Source organism: Carlito syrichta, unplaced genomic scaffold (assembly GCF_000164805.1).
Source record: "Carlito syrichta isolate Samal-C Ts95f unplaced genomic scaffold, Tarsius_syrichta-2.0.1 Scaffold304713, whole genome shotgun sequence".
In the NCBI taxonomy this organism is placed as follows: Eukaryota; Metazoa; Chordata; class Mammalia; order Primates; family Tarsiidae; genus Carlito; species Carlito syrichta.
In genome coordinates, this window is record NW_007248809.1 from 430,099 (window position 1) to 445,544 (window position 15,446).

At 46.7% G+C, this 15,446-nt stretch overlaps 2 protein-coding genes across 2 annotated transcripts in view; both read left to right on the forward strand.

The window, feature by feature from the left end:
- Window positions 1-1,753, forward strand: part of NCBP3 (nuclear cap binding subunit 3) — a 30,200-nt gene extending 28,447 nt beyond the window's left edge. Inside the window, exon 13 of the mRNA XM_008060743.2 lies at window positions 619-1,753. Coding sequence (XP_008058934.1) covers window positions 619-854 — 236 coding nt within the window. The 3' untranslated portion in view covers window positions 855-1,753. The remainder of the gene's footprint in view (window positions 1-618) is intronic.
- A 10,446-nt stretch (window positions 1,754-12,199) lies between these two features.
- The window catches only part of ITGAE (integrin subunit alpha E), a 59,172-nt gene continuing 55,925 nt past the window's right edge, over window positions 12,200-15,446 (forward strand). Inside the window, exon 1 of the mRNA XM_008060746.1 lies at window positions 12,200-12,331. Coding sequence (XP_008058937.1) covers window positions 12,298-12,331 — 34 coding nt within the window. The 5' untranslated portion in view covers window positions 12,200-12,297. The remainder of the gene's footprint in view (window positions 12,332-15,446) is intronic.

Genomic DNA, 15,446 nt, shown 5'->3' on the forward strand with positions numbered 1-15,446 from the left:
TATATATAGGTGAATGCCACCATACCCAGCTACTTTTTTGATTTATTGTAGAGATGAGGTCTTGCTGTGCTGCCCAGGCTGGCTTTGAACCTGTGGGCTCAGGCAATCCTCTTGCCTCCCAAAGTGCTGGGATGACAGGTGTGAGCCACCGTACTGGCCAGATTTTTATTAAATAGATTTTAAAAAATTAATGGATAATGAGTAGACACTGACAGTTTACAGTGTTAAAGGCTCATCAGTTTGCAGAATGTTAGAGCTAGAAAGGATCCAGGAATGACCCAGAGTGAAGTAGCACAGGGTAGTGTCTCATCAGGGAGGGGCAGGAGGAAACAGCCTCTCAGGTGACTCTGATGTGTCTGGAAGAGGGTGGGAGTGGGGGTGGGGAACACGATACGCCCTCAATAGTAATAATTTCCCCCTGGGTTCAGATCCCTCTGTTTGCAGGAAGGGGGCTATAACCAGGGATGTAGATTACCCACCAAAGGCTGCACAGTGGTTGCAAGTGCCACGACTACTGGTGTTTCCTGCACAATAGGTGTTGGCAGTGCCCTGCTTCCTCAGTATTACCCTGATTCTCAATGTTGACTGTGAAACTGAAGTGCTTTCTCACCCAAACAGGTAGTTTATGGACTCGCTTAGGATCTGCACCCAAGACCAAAGAGAAGAATATGAAGAAAGTGGATCACAGGGCACCTGGCACTGAAGAAGATGACTCTGAGCTGCAAAGGGCGTGGGGGGCTCTGATTAAGGAGAAAGAGCAGTCTCGCCAAAAGAAGAGCCGGTTAGATAACTTACCATCTCTCCAGATTGAAGTTAGTAGGGAAAGCAGCTCTGGTTCAGAGGCAGAGTCCTGATGCCCTGGGGCCTATGGCAGCTGCCCTAAAGCCTGGCATTCTTGCACAGGGTGGGGTGCACAGTAGGAACCTCCCCTGCAGGAGTTGGCGCCCTCTCACTCCTACTCATCCAATCACCCTCAGCTCTTGCTGCTTCAGCAAGACATCTTAGGAATGTGAGGAGTTTTGAAGGGCATCTCTCTATCTTTTGCTACAGAGTTATAGTTCTGGGCCCTCAATTATTTTCCCACCCCACAAGCTTTACCCTTTGAGAAAAAGGCCACCCTCCAGATTTTGTAGACGTTTTCTTAATATTTTTAACATTGTGTCTTTTAAAAAGAAATGTTTTACACAGTTCATCCAAAGAGCAGAGAACTGAACTTCTCACTATTGCCTTGGCCCTGACAGCTGTTACCAGCACCCTTTTCCCAAGAAAAGTCAATTCCCAGGTGCTTATTGGACAGCCTTCGAGGGGGAAGATGAGGGAAGCGGCCAGCTCACACTTCCGGGACCCTAGTATGGGGGCGAATCTCATGGACCTGACCTCAGAGGTGCACCAGTGCCGCCCAGGTAGATAAGAGATGCAGCATTGATTGTGCTTCCGTTCTTCCCTCGGGAATTTCTAATGTTAGGGGCCTCTTATTAGTTGATCAACTTGATGTGAAGATCAAGTTCAGTTTTGTGGGATTTTTAGGAACAAAAAAACTGTGACTTCTGGATTTGGGATTGATTTTTGTGCTAGGGGTGGGGTCATGGTTAATGTTGAACAATTTTTAAGTGTGTGTTATGTTTAAAGATATTAATGATTTCAAAGTTTAAATTTTTAATTTTTATATGTGGAAATTCTTCCTGTTGGCTACAGGGGAAGCTCAAGTGGTGTCTTCTTTTGTGCTGTTAAATATATATTATATACTTTGGAAGAAGGCAAAGAGAGGAGTCTCATTATTTTTAAATGCTCCTAACTGTATAGTCTGTTGTACATAGAGTTCAGTTTACTTTTTGGCCACAGTAGGAAAAAAATCCATCCGTCTGAGATGGGGTCCTGTTGTTTATAATCACTTTAGAAGTGATACATTGCTATTTATTCTTTTTATCTCCAAGTTGTGGCACCTGAAGCCTTCTTTAAAATTGGCAGATAAAATTATATTTACAAAAATTTTAGTTAGGTTTTTTGTTTGGTTTTTGATGTTGTTTTTTTGAGTCAGTCTCTTACTCTATTGTCCAGGCTGGAGTGCAGTTGCATGCTCATGGTCACTGCAGCCTCTACCTGCTGGGCTCAGGCAGTCTTTCCACCTCAGCCTTCCAAGTAGCTGGAACTACAACAAGTGTGAGCCACCACATGTGGCTAATTTTTAAAAAAAATTTATTGTAGAGACCAGTTCTTGCCAAGTTGCCCAGGCTGGTCTCAAATCCCTGGGCTCGGGCTATCCTCTCACCTTGGTCTCCCAAAGTGCTGGGATTACAGGCATAAGCCACTGCGCCTAGCTAGTTCATTTACTTTTAAACTCCTTTCAGAATTTTTTCCCACAAGAAGGAGGCATATTATTTTATTTTCCTGTCTGATTTTTATTTTGAAGGATTTAATTTTTTATTCCTCTGCAGTCTTAAAAAATAGTGTTTCACTTCAGCTCACTAGAACTCGGAAGTTGGAGATAGTAATAAGCCCTTGTCCCTTTTGTCTCTCTTCACCTGCCTGGAGCTTTCTGCACCCAGTGCAGCCTGCATTGTAGAGATCTTTACTTATGGCTGAACTGATGGTTATATTGATAGTTGATTATACTGTGGTGCGAATGAACACAGAACTCTGTTGTTAATAAAGGAAGTAAAGGGCTGTGAGACTTTAGGGCTGCAGTAAAAAAGTCCCCTATTTTTCTTGTTAACCTGCTTTTTCTCTCTCTTTAGACAGATTAGAGCATGTAACCATGATATGTTTCAGCTTCCTAATAGGATTTTAGGAAAGAAGTGGTTCTGGTTTCTCTGTCAGTTGAGACCTAAGGTGTCTGTGGTTTCTCAGCTCTTGCCCTGTGATGCACACAGCTGAGAGCCAGATGCTTGTGGGAGGAATCAGAGTTTGGGGAATTGGTAGAGTGAGAAATGTAAGGGCTTGAGAGGCAGATACCTGGATGCCAATCTCTGTTTCGGCTCTATGGACCTGGACCTCAAGTTCCCCATCTAGCAAATGAATAGACTGATACCAGAACTCCTGGTTTTGTTGGTATGTTTCAGTGGCATTTTACTCTTCCCAAAACTGACTGCAGTGGGCTGGCCAGCATTAGTTTCTGTTGTAGGTAGATGAAGGGTCAAGGAGACAACTGAGGGTATGTGCAAGGTTGTGGACAGGGACATATCCCCATCCCTTTACAGTCTCTGGTTCTACTAGTGGGGCAGAGATGTCCTGTGGTCAGGGTTCCAACCAGTATGGTCTCTGCAGGGTTTAGCATATGCCCCTTCGTAGACTTTCCTTTTTGTCTCCCAGTCATGACCCTTTCCTACCAGTAGTTCAGGCCCATTTGTCACATGACCTTTCAGCACTCATCAGTCTCCTGCTGGATGTCAGGGCAGATATTCTGGAACAGCGTAGTGTACAGTCAAAATTGACTCTTTGATCTAACCAAGAAAAATGCTCACTTCAGCAGCCTTGCAGTTCTTACAAATACAGAGAGAGAACCCAGAAAGGTACGTTTAAAGATGTCATTTCCCATTTATTGGCCTCATGCCTCGCTCACTCTCCAGCTTACACTCAGGCACTCAGGTTTTGCAGCATCCTGAGTGTGCCCTGAATTATTAGGAATATAGGAAGGACAACGGAGTCAGGACACTGCTTTTACCCTGGATGCTCCCTGTACATATGGGAAGCAGGACAATATACTTTTTGTATTCCTCTTAGTCCTTATATGTAGATTTTAAGTACCTTTTGCTGCTTGATAATAATTGCAGATACCTCATTTGTTTCCCATTCTCCATCCTTGGGGGAGTACCAGGTACCCAGGAGAACTTGTATAACTCTTTCCCCCTGGCCTCTTCTAGTCTGATCCCCTAAATCCTTTTCCCTAGTTCAGCCTCTGTCCATCTGTACAGCAGCCTCTTGACTGGTCTCTGCCCTGCATCTCTCCAGCCAGGATGAACTTTTGTTGTTGTTAACTTAATTAAAATATAATTTGCATAGCATACTGTCCACCCATTTAAAGTATACACTTCAGTGATTGTTAGTATATTTACAGAATTATGCAACCATTGCCATAATCAATTTTAGAACATTTTCCTTACCAAAAGAAATCCTATTCCATCATCAGTCACTCCCCATCCTCCTCTCTACCTAGCACCTGGCAACCACTAATCTACTTTGTCTCTGTGGATTTGCCTATTCTGGACATTTGATTTAAATGAAATCATACACTATATATCTATTTGTGACTGGCTTTTTCACTTAACATATTTTTGAGGTTCATCCATGTTGTAGCACATATCAGTACTTAGCTTTTTTAAAAATTGCTGAATAATAATCCATTGTATGGATATGCCACATTTTATTTCTCATTCATCAGTTAATGGACATCTTGGTTGTTTCTACTTTTAGCTGTTTCAAATTATGTTGTTGTGAGTATTCATCTCCAAGTCTTGCATGTACCTGTGTTTTCATTACTCTTGGGTCAATAGACCTAGGAGTAGAATTGCTTTGATGTATGGTAACTGTCTTTAACCTTTTGAGGCTTTTCCACACAGCTGTATAATTTTCCATTCCCACCAGCAATGTATGAAGGTTCGAATTTCATCTTTTTTTTTTTGAGTAGGTGTCTCACTCTTGCCCAGGCTGGAGTGCAGTGGCACACTCACAGCCACCACGGCCTGGTGGGCTCAGGTGATCCTTACACCTGACCTGGTGGGCTCAGGTGATCCTTACACCTCAGCCTTCCAAGTAGTTTTAACCGTAGGCACGTGCTACCATGTCCAGCTAATTTTTTGATTTATTGTAGAGACAAAGTCTTGCCAAATTGCCCAGGCTGGTCTCGAACCCCTGGACTCAGACAGTTCTCTTGCCTCTACCTCCCAAAGTGCTGGGATTACAGGCGTGAGCCATCACACCTGCCTAATTTCTCTGCATCTTTGCCAACACTCATTTTCTGGTGTGAAGTACTATCTCATTGTGCTTTTAGTTTGCATTTCCCTAATGACTAATGATGTTGGGCATCTTTTCATGTGCTTCAGGACTGAACTTTCTTAAGTATGAATGGATCCTGTTATTTCTCTGCTTGAAACCTTTCCAAAGTTCCATTGCCCTTAGAATAAGTTCCGGATGTCTTTAATAGCTTATAAGACTAGTCAGGCATCCTCTGGGATTCTCTCTGACCTGTTTGCCCCATTCTCCTGCCCTCTGCTCACTAGTTCTCTGGATCCAGCTTGATCTCACCAGCCTTCCGGACTCTGTATAATGCTGTTCCTACCCCCATTGACTTTCCCCAGTCCTTTCCCCCTCCTGCCTCAACTTTGCCTTCCTTTTCCTCCTTATCCACAAGGTCTTGGGGGCCCTTCCAAGATGCTGTTCCCAACTTTCAGAGTCAGGGTATGAGCCCCTTCTATGTGTCCCACGGTACTGCCACAAAGGAGTCTTGACTCACTCCAGGATTAGGTTATAAGGTCGGCGCCTAAGATAAAAATTGAGTGTAATTAAAATTCCTCTTGGAAATCCCAAGGAAGGTGTTATATGGAAGACCAGCATCATGAGGTCCTGTGTAGTCACTCCTTGCCCACATGGGAATAGATTCACTGTTTCAGGTGAAGTGATTGGCCTACAGTTAGGGCCATGTTGTGCAAAAGTCACTTATTTTAGATGTTAGAACCATACTTAGGCGAGAAGGTCACTTGAGCCACAGGAGCAGCAGAGGCACAAGCTTACCCAGTCCCTCCCCTTGTCTGTGCTCATTGTGTGAAGGAGTGACAGTCACAATGGCCCAAATTTACTTACACTTTTTTTTTTTAACTTTTTCAGACAAATACCATTGTGTTTAAGTGATATGTGTGTATAATGCCAAATCACTGTACTCCCAACCCAGCATACCTATACACTGGACTGTATTTTCTGTTCCTAATTTGTTTTACTAGACTGTAAGCTCTGTGAGAGCAGGGACCACATCTGGCTTGTTCATTGGGGGCTTCCCCAGTGCTTACTACCGTGGTTGGCACTAGCAAGTCCCCCATAAACATGTAATATGTTGTAAATCCCTCAACCTCAGGATGAAGCAGGGGCCTTCTTGCAGACTAGTCCTCATTTTTCTGCCATGTACATATAACACTTTATTTTCATGTTTTATTTTTCTTTTTAGCCTGTGAGCTCTTAATGAGCAGGTGTCTCTATGTTGTCATCTCTGTATCCTCTCTCCAGGCCAGCCTAGAGTAAGTAGCGATTCAAGAGGGTTTGGTAAACTAATGGATTATGGTAACCCAGCCCAGCTCTGGCACTGCTGTCTGCAGGCCAGTCTAATTCTAGATGAGACCACCAGATTTGAAAAATGGAAAATTATTCAGAGGTGCATACACTATGCTTGCATAAGAATAAAATCTTATGAAATAGACCTGAGAAAACTTCAAATGTTGATGATCTGACTGTATCTAAGCAGAAGCTTAGCCAACTCTATAAAGAGTTTGTTAGGTAGTCATGCATATAGTCCAGAGTATTTTTTAGTAAAGCATTCATTTGCTGCAGCATAGGAGGAAAGGGGCTGGCAGATAGGTGAAAGGCCCCAAAGAAGGACTACTGAACCAGTTTTCAGCCTGTGGTCTTCTTGGTGAGAAAAGTAACCACAGTCCAAAGCAGTGAAAAGAACTAGTACTCGTTCCCAGCAGCGGCTCTTTTGCCTAAAGCAGCATTCCTCACTCTTCTCACTCGGAGCAGCAAGTCGTGGTGAAATGCAGCACACACTTTGGTTTAAGTCAGCAGCAAATTATGGCTTCACAGATTAATTGCTGCACAAATAGATTTAACATATAAGTACAGCATTTGCTTTTAAACCTTATATAACAAGAGGTAAATTAGAAGTTAAACCATTTTTTTCTTTAAAGAACTAAAAGGAGAGAATGCTTTTGATAATACTTGAGAGTAGCATACTTGCTTCAAGGCAGATTGTTGTTGCATAATCTGACCAACAGTAAACATCTAAAACTTTTTTAACATGTTTATAAAATAAATATGAGAAGAAAAAATATTGTAGCTTTTTTTTTCCCCAATGAAACTCTGTGAACATTTCACAGAACGTTGATGTTCCTGGGAGCATTTAGGGAAATGCTACCTCAGAAAGCCTATTTTAAATAGTTATGAGGCATTGAAGTGGAATTTTGCTATGCTATAAATAAAACTCTAGAGTGTGGGTGGTATTTAACCTACCAAAGGCAGTACCCTGCCTTAGGATTCTTATCCATTTGAGCAATTCCAGAGGCCTTCTGGATGATCAGATTCTTAAGTAGTTGAGACTTTGTCTTGAGATTGTCATCCTCACCCCTGGACCATGTGAATGAGTGAGGGGAAAGGCCCCACCTGTTGGTAGGAGAGGAGATGTGCCTTCTTGTCACTTCTTAGGGTTGGGTGAGGAGTCCCTCTTCTCTTGATCAGTGATTCCTCAGAGGGTCTGTGCAAGGCAGGCAGCATTTTTACCTTAGATAGAATGTTGGAGGAAAGTCAGATAAGATGACAGCTCAGGCTGGGGCCTAGGAACTCATTCTATATCACATACTTAACTGGAAAAGACTGAGCAAGTCCCTTCACCTCTCTGGTTCACAGTTTCTGTGTCTGTCAAATGAAGGACTTGATAGGGATGATATCCAGTTTTTTCTTCTAATGCTAATGTGTATTCAAGGACCATTGCTATATTTTACAAGGAGCATAAGGAGTGTTAGACAGGAAAGGCCTGGGGGCAAGCGGGAGGCCTAAGTCCTTGATCTTGGTCTCAGGACCCAGTGCTGTCCTCCCCCCCAGCCTCTCAGTTATGAAAGGACAAGAGGATTCTCTCCCTTGCTCCCTCTTCCTTATACTCTTTCCACTGCATACCATTAAATCTTTTTTGGGGGATGTTTTTAAGGAGATAGCTCAGTGTAATAGCTTGGGCTGCCATAATAAAATAACATAGATTAGGTAGCTTAAAGAACAGATACTTATTTTCTCACAGCTCTGAGAGCTGGAAATCTAAGATCAGGGTGCCAGCATGGTGAGAGCCCTTTTCCTGGCCTGTTCATGTGGCCTTTCCTTGTTACATGCCCTTATATGACCACCAATCCTGTTGGATTGTGACCTCATCTAACATTAGTTACCTCTTAAATGCCATCTCTCCAAGTATAGTCACATCGGGGGTTAGGGCTTTGACAGGAATTTTGAGGGGGTTTCAGTTCAGTCCACAGTACCCAGTAATGGAGGGATCCCAGTCTATATTTGTGCAGTGAGGTTTCTGCTTTTTAAAAGCTCACAAACCCGTGGACCTGAAGGTAGGATGATTTGTAGTGGTTCAGTGCCCTGGTTCTGGACAGACCTGTTTTGAGTCTCTTCTATTACTTACTAGTCATGTGGTCTCTCTGGGAGCCAGCATGCTCATCTGAAAATGGGATGATGGGTGACTGAGAGGATCAGATAGGGCTTTTATGGAGGGTCTTGGCACTGAGTTGGGTGTTCCTGCTGAGCACTCAGCCAGTGAGTGGTAGTGATTACCACTTCTCTGCAGTCTTGTTTCCCAGACCCCTGTGCCCCTGCAGTGCTCAGCTCTCATCTAGCAATGACCTCATTCTTTCAAATTCATTCTTCCCAGCTTCCTAAGACTGAAAAGGTAGGTGGGTGATGAGCATCTGGAGGCTGTGGCAGGCAGTGGGTCAGGCCCTGTCCTCCAGTAAGTGCACACCTCAGTGCTTTTGATTCACCCTTAAGACAAAACAGGCAGCCCTTTCACCTCATACTGAGCACATCTCCGTCCCTTTTAGAGACAGGATCTCACTATGTTGCCTAGGCTGAACTTGAACTCTTAGACTCAAATGATCCTCCCAAGTAGCTGAGACTACAGGCATGTGCCATCGTGTCTGGTTTTTTTTTTTTTTTTTTTTGAGTTGGAGTCTCACTCTGTCGCCCAGACTGGAGTGCAGTGGCTGCTCCCGGCCACCGCAGCCTTGACCTGCTGGGCTCCGGCAATCCTTCCGCCTCAGCCTTCCAAGTAGCTGGAACTGCAGGCGCGCGCTACCATGCCCGGCTAATTTTTGATTTATTGTAGAGATGAGGTCTCGCCAAGTTGCCCAGGCGGGTCTTGAACCCGTGGGCTCAGGCAATCCACTCACCTCAGCCTCCCATCGTCTGGTTTTTTTTTGGGGGGTGTGGAGAGGTTGAGTAGGAGTCACTTCGTCACCCAGACTGGAATGCAGTGGCATGCTCATGGCCACCGCAGCCTCGACCTGCTGGGTTCAGGTGATCCTTCCACCTCAGCCTTCTGAGTAGCTGGAAACACAGGCACGTACCACCACACACTCGCCAAGTCGCCTAGGCTGGTCTTGAACTCCTGGACTCAGACAATCTTCTTGCTTCTGCTTCCCAAAGTGCTGGTATTACAGACGTGAGCCTCTGCACCTGCCTTGTCTGGCCATTTAAAAAACATTTGATTTTTTAGTTTCAAAAATGACAGTTTCAAGGGTAGAACCAAAAAACATTTTACTGCGTTTTTTTAATCATTTGTTCTTACCCTCCTCTCTTCCCTTGGCCCTTCTTTTTCTTCCCCTCCTCTATGAACCATGAATTACTTGAGTGTTATTTGCATATCTCATGCTCCTTTACCCCTAAAATGTTGTAGTGTACATTTCCTAAGAATAAGGACATCCTCTTATATGTCCGTAGTATAATATCAAATTCAGAACTCTGATCAGTTCAAGAGTTGCTAATTTGTAGTTCATGTTTCAATTTTGCAAAGTGTCCCAATAATGATTCTTAAAGATGTTGCTTTCTGATCTGAGATCCAGTCCAGGATCAGGCACTGCCTTTAGTTACCTTCTTTGTAGTCTCCTTTATTTTTTTTATTTTTATTTTATTTTTATTTTTTTGAGTCGGAGTCTCTGTTGCCCAGGCTGGAGTACAGTGGCACGCTTATGGCCACTGCAGCCTCGACCTGCTGGGCTCAGGCGATCCTTCCACCTCAGCCTAACAAGTAACTGGAACTACAGGCACACGCCCCCATGCCCAGCTAACTTTTTGATTTATTGTAGAGACGAGGTCTCACCAAGTTGCTCAGGCAGGTCTCGAACCCCTGGACTCAGACAATCTTTTCGCCTCAACCTCCTAAAATGCTGGAATTACTGGCTTGAGTCACTGCGCCCGGCCTTGTAGTTTCCTTTAATCTAGAGCAGTTCCATAACCTTCCTTTGTCTTTTATGACATTGACCTTTTGTAGAATGCCCACATTGGTCCCTGAGCATTTGTTTAAAGTGAACTAAGTTAGGAAACCACTTTCATATTTTTTGGGTAAGCGTGTATTTGCTGAACACCCAGCTTTGCACTAGGTGCTGTGAAGGGGAGCATTCCATAGCAAAGCCTTAGGCTCTAAAGTTTGGGTTTGTGGGAAAAGCAGTCACTATCAGGTGGCTCAAAGGGGCCCTGTGTGTGCTTATGATTAGAGACACTGACAAGCTTGGATAAATAACTCTTGGATGCAGGATGAATCAGCATTCTAGAAGCCTACAAAGATGGAGAAGATAGCTCTGCTCCCTGTCCGGCCTCCAGTCATCGACTTTTCCTGGCCTCCTGAGGTGCCCTGAAGTTCATACTCCAAACACGAAGTCTTGCTTCTCAGAAAACTCTTGAGCTGAGTTTTGGGTTCTAGCTCTGCCCTAACTAGGATCTGCTTTGTGATGTTGGGCTACTCTCTTCCCCTCTAGGCCCGTGCTGGGAGAGGAGTCCCCTTGTGGCTCTCCCAAGTGTCCTTGGAACTCAGAATGAATTGGGGGGAGGAGAAGAGTCACTGAGCCCTGAAGTGGTGGGAAGATAGGCCACAGATCAAAGATCCCAGCCAAGGCTATGACAAAGTTAAACAGACTCAGGATGGTTTTCATCATGATTTGGCAGGAAAATTATCAGACTGGAACTTTGCTTTTTCAACCTTTTAACTTCTCTGCTGGGTGGTATACAGGATGAAAAATGGTGAATTGTAATCTCTACCAAATAACCAGGTAAGATCTAATAGGTATTTTGTCAGACTGAAGCAGACAATGCAAAAATATTTGAAGTGTCATTGGATCTTCACAAAACTTTGGCCAAACAAGCTTTCAATGTGAGAACCAAAATAAAATTGATTTTCTTCTGTTTGTTGAGTCAATGCCATTGTCCACTCTGTGTTAACACATTAACACTTCAAATTTCTCTCCCGAGGGCTGCAGACACTCAAGGGAGAGAGACATATAACACTCATGCCTTTTAAAATTAAAATTAAATAAAATTTAAAGTTTCGTGTCACCACATGTGGCTAACGGCTACTGTATTGAGCAGTGCAGATCTGACACAGTTCCATCACTGCAGAGAGTGCTGCTGGACAGAATTGCTCTGTACTTCCAGCAGCCTTGGATGCAGGGGCACAGGAAAGGCTTCTTTCCATGACAAAGACTTGGCCACATTTTGAAGTCAGCACTTAAATGATTGTAAACTCAGCAGTTTATCCTCTGGAATGTTGGGATGGATCAGAGGTATGATGAAAGATTTATGGAATCTTACCTCTTCTGTTATTATGGTAACTCATAGCCCTGTTACCATCTGTTTCAGCATCAGTCTGCCGTCTACCTGGCTTTAAAGAGAGTCCAGCCAGTGTCTAATTGAGGCAGTGATTTCATTCATTGTGTTTGGTCTTTCCACTTAACCTGGCCCCTCTATAACCCTGGGACCTTGAATGCACAGATCCATGCAGGAGCCCAGCTTCTGGTTGTGGGGGCACTTCCTATGGGAGGGGAACTCCTGCCTCACTGCTGAGGCGACCACCATTAAGGACCCTGGGCTAGGAGCTGGGCTGAGAAGTCTGGTCGTTCTGGGGCAGGACAGGGGACTGGGACTCATGGATGATACAGATAGCGAGCTGGACTAATACTGCTCCTGCACCTCCAACATCTGCCAGGGACACCCAGAATTATGGTCCTGGGCCAAGCCTCAGCTCACCATTCCATGCAAATGTGGATCAAAACGTTGGTGACAGAGTGGGGCTGACAGTTGTCTCAGCTCCTGGACCCAGCTCACACCTGCTGAGGAAGCCACACGGCTGGCTTGGCTGGCTGTGTGCAAGCGGGAGTGTCTCTGTCGACTTGAAAATGCCTGCCTGCCTTGAAAGTGCCTGCCTGCCGGTGGGTCCTTGCCTGCGTATGTGCCTCTGTCCCCGCCTCCTGACCTCCCAGGCTAAGAAGGGGAAGCTGAGTGGGCCTAGGCCCGTGTGTAGCTGCCACTGCTTACACGCAGCTGACTGCTCCAGCTAGGATGTGGCTCTTCCACACTCTGCTCTGCATAGCTAGTAAGTCTCACCCCTTGGGCTGCTGTGCCCTCAGCTCCAGTTGGATGCCTGTCTGTCTGTCTGTCTGGTGGGGCTCAGTCAGGGCCAGGAGTCAGAAAAAGCGGGAGCTTCCTCAGGGAAGTGCTCTTGCTTGGTGGGTCAGGTCTCCAAGTTCGTTGGGAAGGGCTTCTGAGGCACAGCGCTGGTGGTGCTGACAGCTGTGGCTTCAGACTCCAGGGCTTTGCCACCGTGTTCCTCCCCCACCCAGGCTCTCTCCCCATGGCACCCATTCAGGGCAGATGGGTCTGTGGTTTGTTCTCTGAGTTCTCAGAGTGTGGGGGTGAATGGTGCCCCACTGTGTCCAGCAGAGCCCGCTTCTGTTAGCAGGGGCTCAGCTCATGAGGGCAAGGACCCTGTGAGAGTGTAAGTGTGGATGGGACACTGGGGGCGAGTATGTTGGCGAGTCTGTTTCCTGTTTCTGTTGTTGGGGCCACTGAAAACCAGAGGGGAGGTCCCTCTGCTGCCTGGGGGGTCCCATTATGACCTTTAAACCTCTCACGGAGGTCACTTTGGTCAAGCCAGGCCATAAGCCTCCCCAAATGGTCCCAGAGACAAGACAAATGGTCAGGTGAGCCCCTGGAGTCTGCTCAGATCAAGTGAGACCAGGGAGGGCCTGCCTTATGATCTGGGCAGACTTACTGGGGATCTCCTTCCCTTGGTCAGAGGCTTTGCAGGGACAGGTGAGAATGAGATGGACATTAGGCATAAGTGGTTTAAAGGCTCTTACTAGCCTGAGTTCTCCCTGAATGATGGGCTGGGGCCAGCCAATGAGCATCAGTGGCAGCTCAGTGCTTGCTGGGAGGGGATTTGGTTGGCGTCCACCATGAGGCCAGATCCCCCTCAAGAAGCAGGCTAAAATGTGAAGGGCACCAGCAGGACATGCATTTTTGTATGGGTTTTAATATTTGATATTTCAAAAAGATCAAAATAGCATGGAAAGATCAAAACTTTGTTTAACTTCCTATTTCTCATTTTACAATGTAGACCTCTCTTTATTTTCAGAAACGGGGCATGAGAAGAGACTCATTCTTTTATAACTTATGACTTTGACCCCCCCATCGCCAAGCATGTCTAGGGGAAGTCCTTAGATAGACTCTAGTCTTCCCCCTCCAAGTACAGAGGAGGTGACAGAGGCCGGCAGGGCACTGTCTGTCCAGGGCTGAAAGCATGTGACAGTAGAGACAGGGCTGAAGCCTAGGCCTCTGTCCTGTCTCCTAACTTTAGAATACTCCCATGCCTCGGGCCACTAACCCTCCTGTCACTCTGGCCTCCTGCTCATCTCTGTCTCTGCAGCCTCTGGGACAACTGCCCTTCACCTCAGCACCTTTTTCAGCAGATGTCATGGATCCCTCTCTCGGGCTGAGGCCTGTGGCCCTGCTGGGGGAGTGGGAGGGCATCAGATCCAGCTCTGTCTGAGCACAACCCTAGACCAGGGTGTGAGTGTGTGATATAAAACCTTAGTCCTTGGGGAGTGGGGGACCGCTGGTGCCTGAGGTAGGCCCTGAAGGGTGGGGGAGTCTTTAGCAAGTTCAGACTGGTGGGGAGGAGGGGCCTGCTGTGCAGGGGACACAGTAGAGACAAAGACCTGAGGGTGGGAGGAGTCTGGTTTCCGAAGGTGGAGGGTGAGGCCTGATGGGGAGCAGAAGGCTATCTGCGCTGATGTTACCTTCCCTCCTGCCCCAAATCAGGACATGCTGGGCCCTGGTGGTGAGAGCAGAGGGGAGGACACTGCCTCTATCCCTGGGACCCCTGTGTGAAGAGAAAGCAGGCTGCACACACAGTAACCGCCCTCTCCCACAGGGTCCATGGAGGATGCCTGGAGGTCTCACACGGGGGTAGGGAAAGGGCGTTCCAGGCAGAGGGCACAGCCCAAGCTAAGGTAAAGTGTCAGGGAAATGCAGCATTTGCGGGTGACCCAGGTGGGTGGAGTGTGGGCTGTGTGAGAACCCGATGGGAAGGTGATTCGGATGAGGTGTGTATGGGGGGAACGTGGGTCTTCAAGGCCCACAGTGGAGGTGGTGAGGAATGTGGAGGGCCCGGAGTGCCAGGCTGAGGGAGCTTGCACTTCACGGTAAGGGCATTAGGAAGCCACAGAAAGTCTTGACAGGGTGGTGATAGTTAGACTGGTATGATATATGGCAGGTGGAATCCAGAAGAAAGGGGAGGCATAGAGGCCCAGGAGGGCTGCTGCCTGGGTTCACTGGGTTGGGGGAGGCCGTAGGCATAGGAAGGAGGAGACACTCATGAGAAATGTTTCATTTCTAGCACATGGTCGCGGTACTAGGTAGACTGAAGGGCAAAGGAGGGCGTGGGCCCAGCTGAGTATGAGGTTTGATGGAGATGACGAGGCTCCTGTGCGGAAGACCAGGGTGGGTGGGCCGTGGATGTATGGTCCTCGAGCAATTCCCCTGGACAGGCCTCTGCAGAGGGTTGAGGCATGATCTTTCCACAAGGCCTTTCTGGGTGTTCTGGGCCAGTTCCTTTATAAATCTGGGCAAGCCATGGCCCAAGTTTCCTAAACTGGCATTCGTGATGCCTTGCTATACTGTGAGAATGTGTATTTAAATGCTCAACATGATGGGGAGACGGGTGGAGGGAAGGCAGTGGCGGCTGACAGGATGGAGGGTGACCTTAGTCTGACTCAGCAGGCCCTTGTGGCTGGAAACAGCTTGGGGGGGCAGCCCTGTGGGTAGTGTGGTGATAGACATGAGTGTAGCTGGGCCCTCACGTCTGACAGCACACGAAGGGGGCTTGAGAAGAAAGGCTAGGCCCTCACTTTTGGTTATAATCCTCCAACTTGCGCATCCACGTGCTGAGCCTCCTGCATCAGACGCTAGGCTGAGCATTGCCCCTTTGATCTGCACAGCTCCATGTCACAGAGGCGGAGGCTGAAGCGAGGTGACAAGCCCAAGTTCCTTCAGTTTCTCCAAGGAAAAACGAGGCTTTGACCTCAAGACTGTCTGCCAAGACTAAGCGATTTTTCTCTGTCTTTGTGGGGAATGTGACAGGAAGGATTTGCCTGATGTAGAGGCAGCCCAAGTAAAGGTAAAATGTCAGGGGCCTGGAGAGAGTGGCA